This window comes from Symphalangus syndactylus, chromosome 2 (assembly GCF_028878055.3).
Source record: "Symphalangus syndactylus isolate Jambi chromosome 2, NHGRI_mSymSyn1-v2.1_pri, whole genome shotgun sequence".
NCBI classification, from domain to species: Eukaryota; Metazoa; Chordata; class Mammalia; order Primates; family Hylobatidae; genus Symphalangus; species Symphalangus syndactylus.
In genome coordinates, this window is record NC_072424.2 from 34351276 (window position 1) to 34372117 (window position 20842).

The 20842-nt window shown below is 42.1% G+C and overlaps 1 protein-coding gene across 2 annotated transcripts in view; it reads left to right on the forward strand.

Annotated features, from left to right (window-relative positions):
• The first annotated feature begins 1018 nt into the window (after positions 1-1018).
• The window catches only part of CFAP43 (cilia and flagella associated protein 43), a 98534-nt gene continuing 78710 nt past the window's right edge, over positions 1019-20842 (forward strand). The window contains exons 1-4 of one of the 2 annotated variants that reach the window (XM_055249946.2): positions 1019-1201; positions 2557-2810; positions 7832-7928; positions 18967-19134. In XM_055249946.2, coding sequence (XP_055105921.2) covers positions 1137-1201; positions 2557-2810; positions 7832-7928; positions 18967-19134 — 584 coding nt within the window. In that variant the 5' untranslated portion in view covers positions 1019-1136. The remainder of the gene's footprint in view (positions 1202-2556; positions 2811-7831; positions 7929-18966; positions 19135-20842) is intronic. The other variant, XM_063626989.1, reaches the window with a different exon arrangement.

The following is a 20842-nucleotide window of genomic DNA, read 5'->3' on the forward strand; positions in this document are numbered from 1 at the left end:
AGCATTCTGGGAGGCCAAGGCAGGTGAATCACTTGAGGTCAAGAATTTGAGACCAGCGTAGTCAACATGGTGAAATCCCGTCTCTACTAAAAATACAAAAAATTAGCTGGGCGTGGTGGCACGTGCCTGTAATCTCAGCTACTTGGGAGGCTGAGGCAGAATCGCTTGAACCCAGGAGGTGGAGGTTGCAGCGAGCCAAGATCAAACCACTGCCCTCCAGCCTGGGCAACAGAGTGAGACCCTGTCGCAAAAATAAATAAATAAATAAAGTCCCACTCAACTTTGTAGCCATGGACAAATTATGTGCTTCTCTTTTCCTCACGTTACTCATCTGTAAAATGGGGCTGATGGGAGATGTGAAGACGTTGCAACAATGTTTGGCACAGTCAGCACTCTAAATGAAAGTCTGTTTAGAAATTTATTAATTTTTTTAAATAATTATTTATTTAGAGACAGGTCTCGCTCTGTCGCCCAGGCTGGAGTGCTGTGGCATCATCCCAGCTCACCGCAGCCTTGAACTCCTGGGCTCAAGCGATCCTCCCACCTCAGTCTCCCAAGTAGCTGGGACTACAGGCGTGCACCACCATGCCCGGCTGCTTTTTAAATTTTTTTGTAGAGATGAGGCACGGGCGCGGCAGGTCTCGCTATATTGTCCAGGCTGGTCTTCAACTCCTGGCCTCAAGCGATCCTCCCGCTCTGACCTTTGAAAGCGTGAAGATGTAGGCATGAGTCTTACTTGCAATTATTGGCCCGGACCTGGAGAATTTTGTTAAAATGCAGATTCTGATTGAGTAGATCTGCTGTGGGAGCCAAGTTTCTGCATTTATAACAAGCTTCCCAGGTAGCACCAGTGTCGCTGGTAAACAGACCACACTTTGAACAGCAAGGGGCCCGCCGCTCGCTTGGCTTGCCGCTCACCCATTGGCCGAGAGCGGCCGACCTTCCACCAATCTGCTCGGCCCAGGAGGGAGCGGGCCAAAGCGCAGAGCCAATGGGCGCGGGGCTTACGGTATCCGGGATACGGGTGTACACGGCAGCGGCGTCGCGGCCAGCAGCCCCGCGGCGGAGGAAAGGTAACCGACCCGCCCTGGGGTGCTGCGTGCGCTGCCCACTCCCGCCTGAGGAAAACACTGCCCATGGCGCAAGGCCGGGAGCGCGACGAAGGCCCCCACTCCGCCGGCGGCGCGTCCCTGTCCGTGAGGTGCGGTGTCCACGGCCCCGCGACCGATCTGGGTCTCGCGGAACCTCCTGCCCCACGTCCCCTCCTCCCTCCTCCCTCCTCTCCCTCCGGTTCCTTAGGGCGGCTTTCCCCGCAGCTTCGACCTCTCCCCCTCTGCCCCCAGTGCCTTCCCTCAGCCTCCCTCCCCGTGTGACCTCCCCTGTCCGCTCCCCATCCCCTTGTTCCTTGACCCCGTCCCCAGTTGTCTTTCCCACTCCTTATTCTGCTACCCTGACCCTCCCTCTCTTACCCAGCAACGCCCCCTGCACCCTTCATCTCTTCCTTCTAGCTCAGGATTCCCGCTAGTGATCCAGGTCTCCTGATCACATCCCCCCTCCCCCTCCACCGGGCGACAGCCCGGATCCCGTCCTTGCTACCTTTGGTGATTTTCCCCAAAGTTAGGACCCTGAATCCCTTCCTTCTAACTCCCATCCACTAGCTTTGGATTTATTTGCATTTATAGTGGCCTTTGAAAAGCATCAAGCACTGCGCAGATATAGGTGGCATTTTTTTTTTTTTTTCTACATTCTAGAGTGTTCCTCCTAGCCCCCACCTCCACTCTATACAGCATCCCCTGCTAGTCCTGGACACTCTAATGTCTCGAGGTTTCACACCAAACCAGTGTCCTTCACTTGCCTTTTCCACCATCTTCAAGCATATCTTTAATATTTAAATAAAAATAGAATCTCCTTCATCTCCTCTCCTTCTTTCTAGCATACACCTAGCACGCACTCCTTACTTGAGAGTATGTTCTTTTTGTGTGCTAGCCTTTCATTCATGTCGCCTTCATTCCTTTTATTTTCTACATTTATCTGTATTTTTAAATCTAAAATATGGCCACATACTCTTCATCTGTGTAAATAAGCAATTTTCCTACTCTGCTTACAACCACAAAGCAGGCTCTCCTATGCAAAGGTGTTTTTTAAAGTTTATTTAAAAAATCAAACTAATTATAAAAGAATGGCCCAGGATGCCATTTTGTTGAGATCAAGCTCTTTTCTCTGTTATTTCACTTTTTGTCTTCCAAGTATAGAAGACCCCAGAAGTCCTTCTGAGGCTTTCTCAGGTTTGGTCAGAGAGTTTCCTTTGCTGAAAAAGTTATCTGAAGAAGGCCTGGGAGACCTATGGAACTTTAGGTCTACATTTAAATTTCTATAATTCATTGACTCAAATGGATCTCACAGCCAGCATGTGTGTTCTTTTATCTTAGAAATTGGGGGCAGAAAGGACATGAAAACAGAAATGTTTCAAACATTTTGATGACCCTTTGCTTTGTTAAAAAAAAAAAAAAGTATTTGAAATGTATTATATTGATGTTGACATATCTTTTCCCAAAGATGGGTGCAAGGATTCCCTAAGCAGAATGTTCATTTTGTCAACGACAACACCATTTGCTACCCTTGTGGGAATTATGTAATATTTATTAATATTGAAACCAAGAAAAAGACTGTACTCCAGTGTAGTAATGGAATTGTGGGCGTCGTGGCAACTAACATCCCCTGTGAAGTTGTGGCTTTTTCTGACCGGAAGCTAAAACCTCTCATCTACATATACAGCTTTCCAGGATTGACCAGAAGGACCAAATTGAAAGGTATTCTGGAGAACCCTTTCTCGGCCCATAATTGAAGAATTTTGTTTAAAGATTTGATTAGATCTATTATAAGTGAAGATTTATTTTTTGAAAGGTTTTTTTTGTTTGTTTTTTGTGTTTGTTTTGAGACAGAGACTTGCCCTGTTGCCTAGACTGGAGTGCAGTGGTGCGATCTTGGCTCACTGCAACCTCTGCCTCCCAGGTTCAAGTGATTCTCCTGCCTCAGCTTCCTGAGTAGCTGGGATTACAGGTGTGCACCACCACTCTTGGCTAATTTTTGTATTTTTAGTAGAGACGGGGTTTCACCATGTTGGTCAGGTTGTTCTGGAACTCCTGACCTAGTGATCCGTCTGCCTCGGCCTCCCAAAGTGCTGGGATTACAGGCATGAGCCACCATGCCTGGCCCTGGTTTTTTGGTTTTTTTTTTAATATACATTTTTAAAGAAGGAATCAAGCTGATCACTGAGGATTTAAATTATGTTAGCTAGAGCCTTGCTGTTCAAAGTGTGGTCTGTTTACCAGCAACAGTGCTACCTGGGAAGCTTGTTATAAATGCAGAAACTTGGCTCCCACACCAGATCTACTCAATCAGAATCTGCATTTTAACAAAATTCCCCAGGTGATTCATATGCACATTAAACTTTGAGAAGCACTGGGCTAGAAGACTATTGCGTTTTTCAGAACAATGATTTTTTTTCTTTCCTAATATTTGTTGAAAATCCAGGTGAATTGATGTTTGTATAGGTTCTAAAGTCAAGTCTCTAAGCCTCAATGTCCTCATTCATGAAATAGGGATAAAGATGGTGTCTAATTTGAAGGCTGCGGTGATGATGATAGATGAAATTATATAATATGCTGTATGTGTATGTATGCCAAGTGCTCAATGTTGCCTACCATTTGAATTATTACTGTTTATTTTATTTTATTTATTTTATTTTAACAGAGTCTGGCTCTATCACCCAGGCTGGAGTGCAGTGGCATGATCTTGGCTCACTGCAGCCTCCACCTCCTGGGTTCAAGTGATTCTCCTGCCTCAGCCTCCCAGGTAGCTGGGATTACAGGCGTGCACCACCGTGCTTGGCATTTTTTTTTTTTTTTTCATGTTTTTGGCAGAGGATGGAGTTTCACCATGTTGGCCAGGCTGGTCTCGAACTCCTGGCCTCAAGTGATCCACCCATCTCCACCTCCCAACGTGCTAGGATTACAGGCGTGAGCCACTGTGCCTGGCCTAATGACTCTTTCTTAGATACAGCTGACCCACACTGAGCTGCTGCACGTCTGCCGGAGCCACCAGCTAATGATTCCCTCATTTAATACCCCATGGGCAGAAAGCTCATGCTTGAGGCTGGACTTCATTCTGTAGTCTTAAGGGTCAAATAAGTGTTTGGGTGAAGTCAGGGAACTTCACTGTAATTTATAATACTTTGTTAGTGTTGAAATTTGCATTCTCAACAGTTTAAGACAACTTTTAAAACATAACATGTTGGGGACTGTTATACCCCTTATCTTTAAAATTTCCCCAGGTTGGTTATTTGGCTGTAGTTCTGTTCAAACCAATTGAAAGTTAGTTCAAACCAATACCCAAGTGTCATACTAAATAATGAGGCCCTAAAGGAATTCCCAGTAATATTAATCAGTAATATTAATCAGACCTGTTATCACTATTATTTAATATCAACCTGGAAGTTCTAGCTAATGCAACAAAATATAAAACTGAAAAAATATATAGCTATGGGAAAGAAGATGATGGATAATGCAGTAGTCTGCTAGGACTAACAAAAGAATGCTCAGTGAGATGCTGGTTTTGAAATAAGTACCCATACAATTAGAAGATATACATACTTAGAAATAATTTTTAAAAAGTGTGAGTGACCTAGGTGAAGAAAACTACAAAAATCATTGATTTAAAATATTTAAATGTATAGAAATATATTCCTGGATGGAAAGTCTGGTTATTATAAATGTATTTCTGAGATTTGTCATAGAAAGTAATTTGTAGGTTTATCGTATGTTTTAGACAGCAAAGAGTACTCAGATGATCCCAAAATTCATCTGGGAAAATAAAACATAGAGAATGAGAATAATTTGAAAGAGAATGATGGCAAGGCAGAGGGTCATTTTATTATTATGGTGCCATAGTAATTAGAAGTATGGCATTGGTGCAGGGATCACCAAATCAGTGGGAGAGTTGAAGACTTGGGACAGAATCTAAAATATATAAAAGCTGAGTAAATGAAGAAAGAGGCTACCACCAAAAAGAAGGAGGAAGAGAAGGAGGAAGAGGAGGAGGAGGAAGAAGGAAGAAGAAAAAATATAGATTATTCAATAGTGGTTAAGAAAACTGCATATTTTAACAAAAGTATCAAGTTAGATACTCATGGTCTAGATCAGATGAAAATAAGCATTCAATATAAATAACAAATCCACTTGAAAATAGTAGAAAATATGGGCCGGGTGCAGTGGCTCACGCCTGTAATCCCAGCACTTTGGGAGGCCAAGGCAGGTGGATCACGAGGTCAGGAGATCAAGACCATCCTGGCCAACATGGTGAAACCCTGTCTTTACTAAAAATACAAAAGTTAGCTGGCCATGGTGGTGCGTGCCTGTAATCCCAGCTACTCAGGAGGCTGAGGCGGGAGAATCGCTTGAACCTGGGAGGCGGAGGTTGCAGCGAGCCAAGATCACGCCACTGCACTCCAGCCTGGCAACATAGCGAGACTCTGTCTCAAAAAAAAAAAAAAAAAAGTAGAAAATATGGTAGAATAGAGGAGTGATTCCAGGAAGGGGAAGAACTTTTCACACAAAACAAAAACTTAGAAAAGACAGACATATTTGATTGTATATCTATTTTAAACTGATTAACATCAAAAACACCATGAAAAACTAAAAGGGAAATAATAAACCGGGTAAAATATTTGGAACAAATATGATCAAATATTTTCAGAGCATTAATGAAACAAGAACAAAACAAACAGCCTCTTAGAACAATGGAAAAGAAATTAACCCAGACAAATCACTAAACTCCAAATGACCAAAGACATCAAAAAATGTTTCATCTCAAGATTTGTTTTAAAAAGCGTGATTTAAACCAAGATGCTATTTTTCTGCCTATCAAGGTCACAACTTTTTTAAGATCATAATTGCTAGGTAGAATGCAGTGAAATTGGTAGCACTCTTACTTGCTGAATGTGGGACTATAAATTGATAGAGTCTTTCTGTGAAGTAAATATTGACTCTATTTGACCCAGTATACTCACTTCAAGACTAATTCAATTTTCAGGAAATGGTTAGAAATATGGTCAAAGATTTACATGCAAAGGAGTTTAAAAAGCACTATGATAATAGCACAAGATTGGAGCAACCTACATCTCCAGTATTATGGATATAGTTAAATAAAATATACTATAAAGGGGCATTATGCAAACATTGAAAGTCACACTTTTAAAAAAGAGTTAAGATAATGATAAAATGGTCAATATAACGCAAATAAAAAACCAATAGGAGGCAACACTATGTTCCAATTCCATTTAAAAATGGATTATCACATATTATATATATATGATGAGAGAGAGTCTGCTCTGTCACCCAGGCTGGAGTGCAGTGGCACAGTCTTGGCTCACTGCAACCTCCACCTCCCAGGTTCAAGCGATTCTCCTGCCTCAGCCTCCCAAGTAGCTGGGATTACAGGTGCCCGCCACCACGCCCGGCTAATTTTTGTATTTTTAGTAGAGACAAGGTTTTACCATGTTGGCCAGGCTGCTCTCGAACTTCTGACCTCAGTGATCCACCTGCCTTGGCCTCCCAAAGTGCTGGGGTTTCAGGTGTGAGCCATCTCTCCTGGCCTCATATATAATATTTAATCTATGGCTAGTATAGCTATAAAAAGCAAAGTTATATTTAAAGAAAAAATATATATATATGTATTTTTTGAAGTAAACACAGAAGAAAATACTAGAAAGAAATTTACCAAGTTTGGTAGTAGGATTATAGAGGATATATTTTTCTCTCTTTTTTTTGGCATTTTCTTCAAATACCATATTTTCTAAGATTTAAAGAATATCTAAAGTTGGTCATCTTCAGTTGTGGGGGGAAACATCTGTTTAGCAAGCATTTAAAAATCATTAAGATCTCTGCCTACAGAAAAACTAGTTTTTGTAGTGAATGCTCAATAAATACATTTTTTCTTTGTTGATTAGACTATGCTAAATATATTCAATAAATGACAAAAGCAAAATTTTAGGATTATATTATGGTCAGTTAAAATGAGAATGAGAAAAAAAGCAGAAAACAGCTATTAAAAATCCACAGAACAAGCAATAGAGACACAAACATACAAAGACAGACTGAGATGAGGGCAAAGCTTGCATGAAAGAACCCCACTGAAGAACAGCAGATGAAGAAGAGGGAAAATCAGACCACTCTGTACTGGGAAGCAGAGACAGGCGCTTCTTGTTTTGGCCTCCCCATGATATGCATTTTAAAACATGTTGTTGCTAAGACTTTGGAATTCATGTTGCTTTTCATCAACTATAGATACAAAGGAGTATGTCACTTTTTATAGCTGTTCCAAAAGCTGGCAGATATTACGCTAAGGGCCAGATATGGCCTAAGATAATAGAAATAAGGAAGTAAGCTAGAATTATTACAACTTCCCAAGATATTTAAAGATGTCTAAATAACTATTCTAATTACAATGTCTCATATTTATGAGATTATTCTTGGGTCATTTCAGACCGTGCTGGGACATACATGGTGCAGTATGCTCAGTTCTGCATTGAAGTCTAGAGACAGTAACCTAATGGTCTTAATTCACTTTAATATATTTTACAAATGGATCTTAACTTTGCTCTAAGCTTTCTGTTCATGGTCTTAGAAATTAGCCAGGATCTTTCTTATTCTAACAGTTAAATGCTTTTGAATTATGTGAAAATCATTAGCAAAGGAAAATAAACTGTAAGACCATAGTTAACTGAACATGGTCTTAACATAATCAAATCCTGATAATGGATTTTATATTTCAGGCAACATTCTCCTGGACTACACTTTACTTTCATTCAGTTACTGTGGCACCTACCTGGCTAGTTATTCCTCTCTCCCAGAATTTGAACTGGCCCTTTGGTAAGTTTCAGCATCCTGTGGAATTCCTTTTACTGGGTTACATTTTCCTCTTACTCTTCTAGATTTTATTGAAGGAAATAGACATGAAAAATCTGAAACAAGGAAATATAGAAGGAAAAAATCTCAATCATAAGTTTTAATACAGTTGCTATGTGTAGGCATAAAATTTAGCAGTCAGAGCAAAAACTATATAAGAACTAAATTAGTTATTGTTCTCTTTTATTAACATGCTTTATGTATTCTCAGATAGAGAATATATTTATAAATACATAAAGTTTCACTTAAAAAAATAAATGGCATCTTGGAGTTGTTCGCATGTTTCCTGCTAATATTGAAATTGAGATGGTCTCTATATTAGAGTTCAGTTTAAAGTAATTGTTGTTAGAGACATTAGAACAATTATATGTTCAGAGAGTGGAACATTATACCACTTTTGCCCGGTGTATGGGAAATCCTGTGGTTAAGACACATTTCTGGTCTTTCCTGGATCATTTCACGTGGCCAGCTTTAAGGCTGTACTCCCTTTTCTATCCATGATATAAGCCCTTTCAAGAGGATATTTTTCTTATTAAGGGGAAGTATAAAATATTCCAGAAATGATTAAAGGATAACTTACCAACATTTCTTATACAAAAATGTAAGTACCTAGATTCAGGGAGCCACATTTAGTTTATGTAAAAATTTTTTTTTTTTTTTTTTGAGATGAAGTCTCACTCTGTCCCCCAGGCTGGAGAGCAGTGGCGCGATCTCAGCTCACTGCAACCTCCACCTCCCGGGTTCAAGCAATTCTCCTGCCTCAGCCTCCTGAGTAGCTGGGATTACATGTACCCGCCATCATGACCTGCTAATTTTTTTGTATTTTTGTAGAGATGGGGTTTCACCATTTTGGCCAGGCTGGTCTTGAACTCCTGACCTCGGGTGATCCGCCCACCTCAGCCTCCCAAAGTGCTGGGATTACAGGCATGAGCCACCACGCCCGGCCCTAAAATTTTTTTAAAACAGCTTTATTGAGGTATAACTAACAGATAATGAACTGTTCATTTATAAAGTAAATACTTTGATAAGTTTTGACTTATGTATAAACCCATCACCGTAATCAAGATAATAAATACATCCATTGGCCAGGTGTTGTGGCTCACGCCTGTAATCCCAGCATTTTGGGAGGCTGAGGTGGGCGAATCACGAGGTCAGGAGATCTAGACCATCCTGGCTAACACGGTGAAATCCCATCTCTACTAAAAATACAAAAAATTAGCCGGGCGTGGTGGAAGGTACCTGTAGTCTCAGCTACTCGGGAGGCTGAGGCAGGAGAATGGCGTGAACCCGGGAGGCGGAGCTTGCAGTGAGCTGAGATTGCGCCACTGCACTCTTGCCTTGGCGACAGAGCAAGACTCCGTCTGTAAATAAATAAATAAATTCATCCATCGCCCCAAAAGTTTCCTTGTGTTCCTTCAGAGCTTCTTCATTAGCCTTTGTCAGTAATGTGGTTTCTGTCACTCCAGTTTGCATTTTCTGGTAGTTCATATACAGGGAGTCACATGGTGTATATTCTTTCGTCGGGCTGCTTTCATGCAGCATAATTATTTTGAAATTATCTTATGTTGCTGCGTGTATGTGTCAATAGTCCTTCCTTTCTATTCCATGGTATGGATATACCATACTTTATTCACCTGTTGATGGATGTACTGTATTAGCTTGCTAGGGCTTCTGTAACAAAGTATCACAAACTGAGTGTCTCGAATAACAGAAATGTATTATCTCACAGTTCTAGATACACAGGATAGAAGCAGCTGGGGAGAGATGACAAGTGCATAAATTCTGATATTTCCAAAGGCAGAAGGTTCCAATTGTCCTTACTAAGAACAATCTGTGAATATTAAAAAAGCAGTGAAGTGGAATGAGCACAAATGTGTTAGTGTAACAGACTTAGACCTGAATCCTGGCTCCACAAATTACTAGCTGTGTGATCTTAGAAAGCCTGAGCCTTAGTTTTTTCCTCTGTAAAATGGATACGTCAATATCTCCTAAATATGGTTTTTCTAATAGTTCATTGAGAGTATGCATCATACCTAATAGTGTCTATTACATTATGTTTATTTAAGTCAGAGTTTCAAAAATGATGATTGTTAGGCTAATTCTGGGCCACCAATATATTTTGTTTTGGCTATAAAATATTTTTAAAATTGGAAAAATTTAGAGAAAAAGTTATCTGTATAGCCTTTCTCAAACACAGGCAACCCTGGACCTGTATTCCCACATGGTCACAGTCTGGTTGGGCTAGTAAGTGGGTGCTCATTCTAGATGCCCACCACCTTGAGCAGGGGTCGGTAAACGATGGCCCATAGGCCAAATCTGGCCCACCACCTGTTTTCGTAAAGTTTTGTTGGAACATGTTCATTTGCTTATATATTATGTATGGCTGCTTGTGCTCTATAATGGCAGACTTGAGTTGTAATAGAGCCCATATATGGTCTGCAAAGCTAAAAGGATTTACTGTCTGGTCCTTTATAGAAAGAGCTTGCCAACCCCTGTCCTAGAGGTGTTTATACTCAGTACATTTCATTCATTTACATTAACTTCCTGGCCCCTATAAGCATTTGAGTTTGCTCACTGGATTTAATTCATTCAATAAATTTGTATCTCCTGCTTCCTGCTGGATATAAAATGTATCTCAGGTACATTTTAGGTATATCTGAGCCTTCTGTAGAGGACATTTTTGATAAGCTGAGGTGAGACTGAGACTATGGGTAGGTAGTATCTCCTCCCGGTCCCAACCCTTCCCCTAGATTTGTTTGCATGTCTTAATATTCATGCACACTTCTATTTAGGAAATTTGAGTCAGAGGGGAGAGACAAGGGGGCAAGAGTGAGGAGGGCAGGGGAGGACAGGGTAGATGCTGTGTGAAGGACCAGACACTGCTCTCTCATGAGGAGATTCTCAGTGAGGCTCTGCGGCAGCAGAGGTGCCCTGGGGCCCAAGAATGAGTATGAACAGAGCTGGGAGACAGACCCTCCTCCAGCCTCTGCTCTGGAAACCCAAGATCAGAAGCTTTGGGAGCAACCCCGATGGCACCCTCGGGTGCTGCATAGAAATGTGAGTGGCATTTAATCCTGTGATGAGGCCCAATAGTCCTCTTCACCAAGTAGCTTTGCCAGCAATGGGCCTAAACACGAGGGAGCTAGAAGATGAACAGGGAGGAGGATGCAACCCACTTGGTGACAGCAGTTAGTCCGTGGACCCTGGGGACTCCCAGAAATAATTTAGTAAAAGTTCAAAAGAGGTGAACTTCTGGAAGTCAGACCAGGAGGAGCTCAAGTACCATGATTTGACTCCTGGAAGTAAATTGGTCTAAGAAGACTTTACCTTTATGTTCTAATGTTTTAAAAGAGCAGAATGGATTCATGTATTATTTGTGTAATTAAAAATAACAATATTGAAAAAGAATCTAAAATAGGTGGGGAATGGTCTCATGGTTGTAGTCCCAGGCTGCTGGGGTCTGGGACATCTGGGGTTCATAAACAAAGACAATGTGCTATACACCAGCAATACCACCACCAGCAGTTTCATCAGAGAGGCATTCACTGAGATTTCCAATGGGTTAGTGCGTTTAATCCTTGCCTCCCCGCAACAACCCCCATGAGACATCTATGATGGTCCTCGTTTTAAAGAAAGAGACTGAAACTTCAGAGAGATGAGATGTTAAAGCATAATTTTCAAACAGATTGTAAGACGTAAGATGGTTTTATATAACTCCTTAATAATGGAACCAGCAGGAAAACAAAAGAAGCTGGTCCCTATCTTAGTAAGCTGTTGCAAAATCCCATGGACTGGGTGGCTTATAAACAGAAATATGTTTCTCACAATTCTGGAGGCTAGAAAATCCAAGATCAAGGCACCAGCAGCTTCAGTGTTTAGTGAGGGCCTGCTTCCTGATTCATGGATGATAATTTCTACCATGTCTTCACATGGTGGAAGGGATGAGCTAGCTCTCTTTTATAAGGAGAGATGCTTATAAAAGCATCTCATCTCAATCATGAGGGCTCATCTCAATCATGAGGGCTCTGCACCCTTGACCTGATCACTCCCCAAAAGTCCCAATACCATCACCATTGGGGTTAGGATTTCAACATATAAATTTGCAGGGGGAGGCGGCACACAAACAGACCATAGCAATTCCTGAGTACTTAAAAGAACACACACACAGCTGGGCATGGTGGCTCATGCCTGTAATCCCAACACTTTGGGAGGCCAAGGTGAGCGGATCACCTGAGGTCAGGAGTTCGAGACCAGCCTGGCCAACATGGTGAAACCCCGTCTCTACTAAAAATACAAAAATTAGCGAGATGTGGTGGTGGGTGCCTGTAATCCCAGCTACTCAGGAGGCTGAGGCAGGAGAATCACTTGAACCTGAGAAGCAGAAGTTGCAGTGAGCCAAGATCGTGCCACTGCACTCCAGCCTGGGTGACAGAGTGAGACTCAGTCTCAAAAAAAAAAAAAAAAAGAACACACACACACATGCTCATTCACATAGAGTTAGAAAAAGGAGTGGTTACATAAAATTTCTAGGTTACATATATGAATGATTATCTTTCCAGAGGTCTCTAAAACCTTAGCACCTTAAACTTAACTATTCTACCAGGGCATACAATCATAGCATTGTACATGTTCTAGAGTTTAACCTGTAAAAGCGTGCCTGCCTTTATCACATCAGGGCTGTTAGTATATATTATGACAACAAAGTTACATTCCCCAGGAGTGTCAGATACGGGGGCAAAGCAAGGTACAAAGTCTGGTTTTTGTTCAAGGAGGCTTGTTGGAAAATGTTTCCCAGCATGATATGAGAAATCAAGCCAACACAATTTTTCTTTTTTCCAAGTTTCATTTTTTTTGTTGTTCTTATAGCTACTTGCCTAAACTTATATAGTTGGTGAGTTGCTGGCTGGGCTTTAAACTCATTTGGTTTCTAAGCTCTTTTATAGCTTTCATTGATCTAAGGCACAATGGGAACATGTAGTAGGGGCACCTCACATAGTCTGATGGTGGAGGGCAATGGTCAGGGAAGGCTTCCTGGAAGGAGAGGTAATGTTTAAGCAGATACTTGTATTAATTAGCTAGGCCTGCCATAGCAAAGTACCACAGACTGGGTGGCTTAAACAGCATACATGTATTGCCTCCCAGTTCTGGAGACTAGAATTCTGAGATCAAGGTCTCAGCAGGGTTGGTTCCTTCTGAGGGCTGTGAGAGAGAATCTGCCCCCACACCTCTCACCAACTTCTGCTCACTTGTTTGCTGGCAGTCCTTGGCTTACAGACACATCACCCAGATCTCTGCTTTTATTTTCACATGGCATTCTCCCTGTGTGTGTCTGTCTCCAAATGTTCCCTTTATATAAGAACACCAGACTTACTGGATTAGGGCTCATCCTAATGACTTCATTTTAACTTGATTACCCTCTGTAAAGACCATATTTCCAAATAAGGTCACATTCTGAGGTGCTGGGGGTTAGGATATTAACATGGGAATTTGGGGGAGGCACAGTTCAACCCATAGCAATACCTAAAGGATGAGCAGGGATCAGCCTTATGACGAGAAGAAAGAACATCCCAGGCAGAGGAATGGCATATGCAAAGGCCATGAAGTAGAAAACGCACAGCAGGTTTCAATGAAAAGGTCATAATAACGGAAACAAGAGATTTGCCATGAGAGAGGCAAGCTTGGAGGGACAGTCAAGAGGTGAGCTCATGAGCAGCCCTATATATAGGTGACCATGTGGTTTATCATCCAAATCAGCATGCTTTTGAGAGTGAAAGAGGGTATTGCTGATGAATGCAGGGCACTTTAGCCTAAACTGGGTTTCTCCTAGGCATACTGGGAAGGATACTCACACTCCATATAAGCTATGCTAATGGACAAATTCTTTATCCTAAAGGCAGTGGGGAGCTACTAAAGGGTTTTAAGCAGGGATGTGACACAATTATATCTGCATTTAAGAAGACTCCTTTCAGCCAATTATTTCCAATGAAAGTATCTCCAATACTTTCATACTGTGGAAGGCATATTGGAAGGAAACAAGGCATGAGCATCAATTAGGAGGCTGTGGTGGTCCAGGTGAGAGATGACTGTGTCATGCACTAGGGTGGGAGTAGGGATGGAGGGAAGTGAACTTTGGGAGGTGTTTAGGAGCTAGCATCATGGGACTTGTAACTGACTAAATGTTGGGTGTCGTGCCGAGGAAGAGGGATGGGTCTAGGGTTATACCCAGAGTTGTGTGTGACTTGGGCAACTTAGGGACACTCTGGTGCTATTCAGAGAGATACTGAGGGCTTGAGGGCAGGGAATTTAGGGGAGGCAATGGTGGAAGATGAGCTGGGGGACAAACTGAACTGAGAGTGCTTGAGATGAACAAATGGAGATGTCTAGTTGGCAGCTGATATATCATTTAGGACTTAGGTTCATTTGTGGTCACAGAAACCCAAATCACCAACACGTTTCCTTCTGTCACATGCAGTTGTCTGGGCACGAGCAGCTGTGGATGGTGTGGCGGCTCCTCGGGGTCAGCGTCCAGTCTCCCGCTGTCATGCTGCTCTGCTGTTCTTAGGGTGTTGCTCTCATCTCTGGTCTATGATGGGGTAAATAGTAGAGATGAGGGCAACACCCTAGGAACGGCAGAGGAACCCTAAACCACTGGTGTATTTTGGGAGCCAATGGGGAGGGAAAAGGATGAGGGGAAGGGCACAAACCTTCTGTTGAAATGCATGAAAGAGATCATTGCATGACTCAGGGACTACCTCAAGGGCTTTTGGTGAGGACAAGTGACAGTAGGAAGATACAAGAGCCTTTAGTACCAAGGTTCTGAACACTGACTACATGCTGGAATGACTTGTGAAGCTTTTTAAAAATGTTAGTGCCCACTCTTCCCCTCTCCCCCGGCCAGTTAAATCAGAACCTCAGACAGCAATATGCCTTGAGATGCCTTGAACCACTGCTTGAGAAGAAAGGACAAACACATTATTACCTTGGAAGAATTGCATAAGGCTTATGACTTGAAAAAAAATTCTTTTTGGGAACACAAGCATTTCCTTTTTTTTTTTTTTTTTTTTTTTTTTGAGATGGAGTCTCGCTCTGTCACCCAGGCTGGAGTGCAGTGGCGCGATCTCAGTTCACTGCAACCTCCGCCTCCCGGGTTCACACCATTCTCCTGCTTCAGCCTCCCGAGTAGCTGGGACTACAGGCACCAGCCACCACGCCCAGCCAATTTTTTGTATTTTTAGTAGAGACGGGGTTTCACCATGTTAGCCAGGATGGTCTCGATCTCCTGACCTCGTGATCTGCCCGCCTCGGCCTCCCAAAGTGCTGGGATTACAGGTGTGAGCCACTGCACCCAGCCTTGGAAACACAAGCATTTTTTTAAGAATGACCAGATGTTGCCATATGTATTTATGGCGCAAGCAAGTGTTGTCTAAGCAGTTTCTCTGTCTGCTTGTCATAGCGGCATTTAGAAACTTGAACATGCTTTCATTTATGTAAATGGTTTTATGAAGCTTTGACAACAAATGTAAACAGAAATGAAATTATAAATCTGCTAAATTTGTATTAAGGGTATTCATTATTGAGAGAAAGTCCCCTTCCTGCACACTCAACTCCTATGGCAATTATGAACTCCATTTTACCCAGAACACTGAAGTGCCTCAGCATCTGTATGTTGTAGTGGAGCAGGTGCTGGCATAGGTACCAGCTGACATGATGTATCAGTAGCCCCTGCAGGATGATTGCCACATACATGGAACACCTGGGAGTGCTGGAAATGTACCAGGATCGAAGCTACAAAGTGTGTTTTCATTCGCAGTGGAGGCTATGTCAAGCAAGGGAAGGTCTAGCCCTCTTGCGGGTGTGGTGAGAGGCTCTACTAGCAAAGACATGGGTGCTGGAGTGGGTGTCCCATGTAGCATGCGAGTACTGTAGAGAAAATTCAGTGATGTACATGGCTCTGATCCTGGACACAAAATCTATACTGGAGAGGAAATGACTGCTGAAATAAGGAAATTGTATGAATATTTAAAATGCCTGGAACACTAAAGTAATGATATTTCAAAAAAAAAGAGAGAGAGAGAAATGAAGGAAGGAAGGAAAGAAAGAGAAAGAAAGAAAGAGAGAGAAAGAAAGAAAGAAAGAAATGCAAGGCTTGGAAGGTGCACACATGACTATCACTTACATTCATTGACTGGCTCGGCCATAAGCCACAGCCAGCTTCAAGGGCGGCTGGGTAATATTAGGTCCTCATTGTGAGTGGCCATATGTGCCTGGCTAATATTCAGGGGGTTCTGTTAGTCAGAGGGAGAAATGGAGAATAAATGTTGAGGGACACATGCCCTTGCTACAGATATCCAGGACTGGTGCTCAGAAGAGAGGGCTGGAGATAAACATTTGGGAATAATTAAGTCAATGGATAGCCAAAATGCTAAATGTAAGTAAGAACACCTCAAGAAGAGCCTAGGGTGGAACCTAGAGGAATATCAATGGAAGGGACCCACGTAGAAGACTCATAGGAGTAGCTGTGAAAGGAGGAAAGACACTAGGCAGGGAGGGTTCCAGAATGTGCCTCAGCCTGGGTTCCACGGAAAGCAGAGGCTGAGGCAAGAGCTCATGTACCCCACCTTTAGCAGGGTGTGTGATCCCAAGGCAGGAGAGCCAGTATAAGGGCGTATTACCTTGCGGCCACCACTTGGTACCAAGTGCAATTGGTTACTCTATCTTGAAGGTGGTCTTCTGAGAGGTTCTATGAACTGCTGTGAATCAGGACAGTCCTCAGGCAGTGACAGACTGTGGGTGGGGAAGGGGAGAGGAGGAGATGAGAATTTATCCACCAACTCCTGTATCCCATCGATCAAAGCTTCACTGCACAGGGTGGTAATTCCTTCACACTTTCAGGTTTGTCGTGATTGTATCCCAGGAGCTCCAGTGAAGCCCCAGTGAAGCCTCTGGGCCTGTGAAGTGGGTGTGAGGCGAGGCACAGGTGGGGTGTGCCTACATGAAGTTAGTCAAAGTGCACACACAGTTGGACAGCCACTGAGTCAGCGAGGCAGAAGAGGTGGTCAAGGGCCCAGACACAATTGAGAGGATTTGTGGTGTCCCATAAGAGGTGTGTGACAGAGAGTCTAAGAGTGATTCCAGAAGGTGGTTGTGGTAAACAGTGCCCAGTTATGCAGAGGTAAAGTTAGATAATGACTGAGAAGTGCCTTTTGGATTTAGGATGAAGGCAGGTATCTGTGGATATAGCTATGTCAATGGAATGGTGGTGACAGGATGCAGATATCCTGGGATGAGGAAAGTGTAGCTGAGGAAGCCATGGCGGTGACTTTAGAACAACTTGCTCAAAAAGTTTGACTCCGAGGAGAGGGGAGAGACATAGAAAGGTGAGACTGAGGGAAGGCTTCTTTTGAGGATGGTATGGATGATGAGCACTTGTGTGTTGGGAGGAAGAAGTCAGGCGAGAGGGAGAGTTGGAAGATGCAGTTATCATGGGTAAACCAATGTCCCTAAGAAGGCAAGACTGTGGGACCCAGAGCACAGGTGGTGGAATTGGCCTTAGGTAGGAGGAAGGACACACCTTCCATTGTAAGGGGAGAGGAGGCAGAGAGAACCATGCAGACCCAAATGGGTAGTTATACTTGAGAGCAAGAATTCTCAGCTGATGGCTTCTATTTTATTCATGGGAATCAAAGCCATTTACTGAGATTGAGAGGGGAGTAGGGGGGCTAGAGGTTTCAGGAGAGGGGAGAATATTTTAAATGCCCATTTTAGAGAATGAGAGAGAGAGAACTGGCCAGAGAAACATAGCAGGATTGGAGATCCTATTGAGGGTCTGGTGGGGGTGGCAACAACAAATTTATGGTGTCACTGCCATGCACAGTCCTGTAGTCTTTGTTCCCATGTCTCCAGCAGCCCAGGCTTTCAGTTGTCTCCATCCAGGGTTGACGGTCTTTGCCAGGTACCTGATGCAAAAAGTCAAAGGATCAAGGGAACCAGAGATTCCAGCAAGAGTGTGGTTGATGTGATGGGCAGGGTATTTGTGATAGGGAATGAAGGATGAGGGCGGGAGGGAGTGGAAGACAAGCTAAGCTCAATAAATATTAGCTCCAGTTTCCTAATCACAACTCTGAATGGAGTTCTGGCCCCTCATTTGAGGGCATAGCTCACATTTAATTTTTTTCTTTTCTTTCATCTAGCAAGGGACTTTGTTCATGGTAGGAGTTCAGGATATTCTCTTAAATGGGTAAATGAATAAATCCATTTTAAAATACACCACTTTATTTATTTATTTATTTTTGAGATGGAGTCTCTCTCTGTCGCCCAGGCTGGAGTGCAGTGGCACAATCTTGGCTCACTGCAACCTCCACCTCCCGGGTTCAAGTGATGCTCCTGCATCAGCCTCCCAAGTAGCTGGGACTGCAGGCGTGCGCCACCACACCCAGCTAATTTTTGTATTTTTAGTAGAAACAGGATTTCACCATATTGGCCAGGCTGGTCTTGAACTCCTGACCTTGTGATCCACCTGCTTTGGCCTCCCAAAGTGCTGGGATTACAGGTGTGAGCCACCGCACCCGGCACCACTTTAATTTTAAAAACTCAATAAATGATCAATCGGCATAGATGAGAACAGTACCCCCAGATCCATGTGGAGTACTCACATGTAGTACTTACAGATTCAGGCACTTACACTTGTTTTGTAGCAAATGTGAAGATATATTTCATTTTCTAGGTTTGGCTGAGTTAAATTGCAAAATTATTAAAGAGGATAAAATAGCCTTGGTATAGCATATGACAGTATAATGTTTTTAAAACATATAGTTATTTTGCTTTCTTAGGATACAATACAATGATAAGCATAATTATTTATAAATTTGACATTAAGGTCATCGATTATATAAATTGTATCATAAATTATATCCCAATTTATGTAAATTAAAAAATAGATAAATGTTCTAAATGCATGAAATTCAAATGAACTTTTTTTCATCAAATGCTATTTTTCTCTAAGGAACTGGGAATCGAGTATCATTTTGTGTAAGAAATCACAGCCTGGAATGGATGTGAACCAAATGTCTTTTAACCCCATGAACTGGCGCCAGCTGTGCTTATCAAGTCCAAGTACAGTGAGCGTGTGGACCATTGAAAGAAGTAACCAGGAGCATTATTTCAGAGCAAGGTAGGAGGATTTGTTACAACAGTAACAACATGGTGGTCTTTGTTTGCATTCATGTAATGTGATTGGGTCAATTTGATGAATTAAGTGGCTTTATACATACATACATATATATATATGCATACACACACACACACACACACATTCAGTTATCTTGTTATAACATCTTTCTACATGCGTGATTACCTTGGAGTGGTTGTTTGCATTTCAAAAGAATTCTCTATGACTTGTTTCCCAATGAATTTATTTAAAATATTAAGTTCTCTGAGAGCTTTTTCCAACATGATCTAATTTTCTAAAATTTTATTTGTCCTTACTATTTTAAAACATGCCTGTTTTGTAAAAAGGAGAGTTAAGACTTTTGCTATTACTCAGATGCCCTACTGTAATTTCAAAAATAAGAAACGGTTCGATATAGAAAGTATGCAGATTGGCCGAGTGCGGTGGCTCACGCCTGTAATCCCAGCACTTTGGGGGGCCGAGGCGGGCAGATCACAAGGTCAGGAGATCGAGACCATCTTGGCTAACACGGTGAAACCCTGTCTCTACTAAAAATACAAAAAATTAGCCAGGCATGGTAGCGCATGCCTGTAGTCCCAGCTACTCGGGAGGCTGAGACAGGAGAATCGCTCGAACCCGAGAAGTGGAGGTTGCAGTGAGCCGAGATCATGCCACTACACTCCAGCCTGGGGACAGAGCAAGATTCCGTCTCAAGAGAAAAAAAAATATGCAGATTATACATTCAGACACATTATCCACAAGCAAAAGAGTAGTTGTGTATAGTGGAGCCATGGGAGTTACCTATTTAAATAGAACTGGATCAAAGAGAAATTCTGTGACAAATGCCGTGGTAATAATGGGTGCTTTTGTTGAGAAAGAGCTCGGAGACTCAAGGTGCTACTGAGCTGACCATTTTCAGTGTACTCCATGAAGTCAAAGTTGAAGAGATGTTGGATCTCTTGATTTTTAAGAGATCTCAAAAGTATTCCCTTGAAATTGCAATTTTTGATAAATCGCCCTAAGAGAACCTAAAGCTAGTAAATAAAGCTTTTGAAATGGAGAGCCTTAAGAGAAGCACTTATTTCTGCTCAGTGCTCTTTATGTCTCAACTTCTTTTTCACAATAATCCATTGAATAGCCAAATCTGTCTGTAGTGAGTTGACAACACTGCACCTTTTAATAAAAGTGGGTGATATCTCTATCAGATCCTTGTGAGGGCAGGCAAGTAATTTATCACACCCTTTTCTCCCTTTGCCTCCCTCAAACATTCTACTCAAGTTCTGAATACTGAGTTGTGACTTTTCTATAAGCAAATAAAATGGGAGATAAAACGAGTGGATTGTCCTAGTTCACAAAGCAAGCAGGATTCAAACACACTTCAGCCTTACATTTGAGTAGTAGGTGCTGTTTTTATGTGATTGTTTTTCAAAATTGTTTATCATTCATAAAATCTAGGCAAGGAAGTTTTGAATTTAATGCATGAAACCACAAATTCTCTAAATTAACCTTTATAACCATATTATAAATTAAAAGTATATATGATAAATTTGGAAATGAACTCAATATCAGAGATTATAAAAGTAGCTGAATACAGCCTGAATATATGTTTAAATATATATTTATTTTGGTCGACAGTGTTTTTCATTTGAATTAGTTGCCAACATTTAAAGTTTGAGAGATTTCGTATAAATATCCAGGTTATAGTATTCTT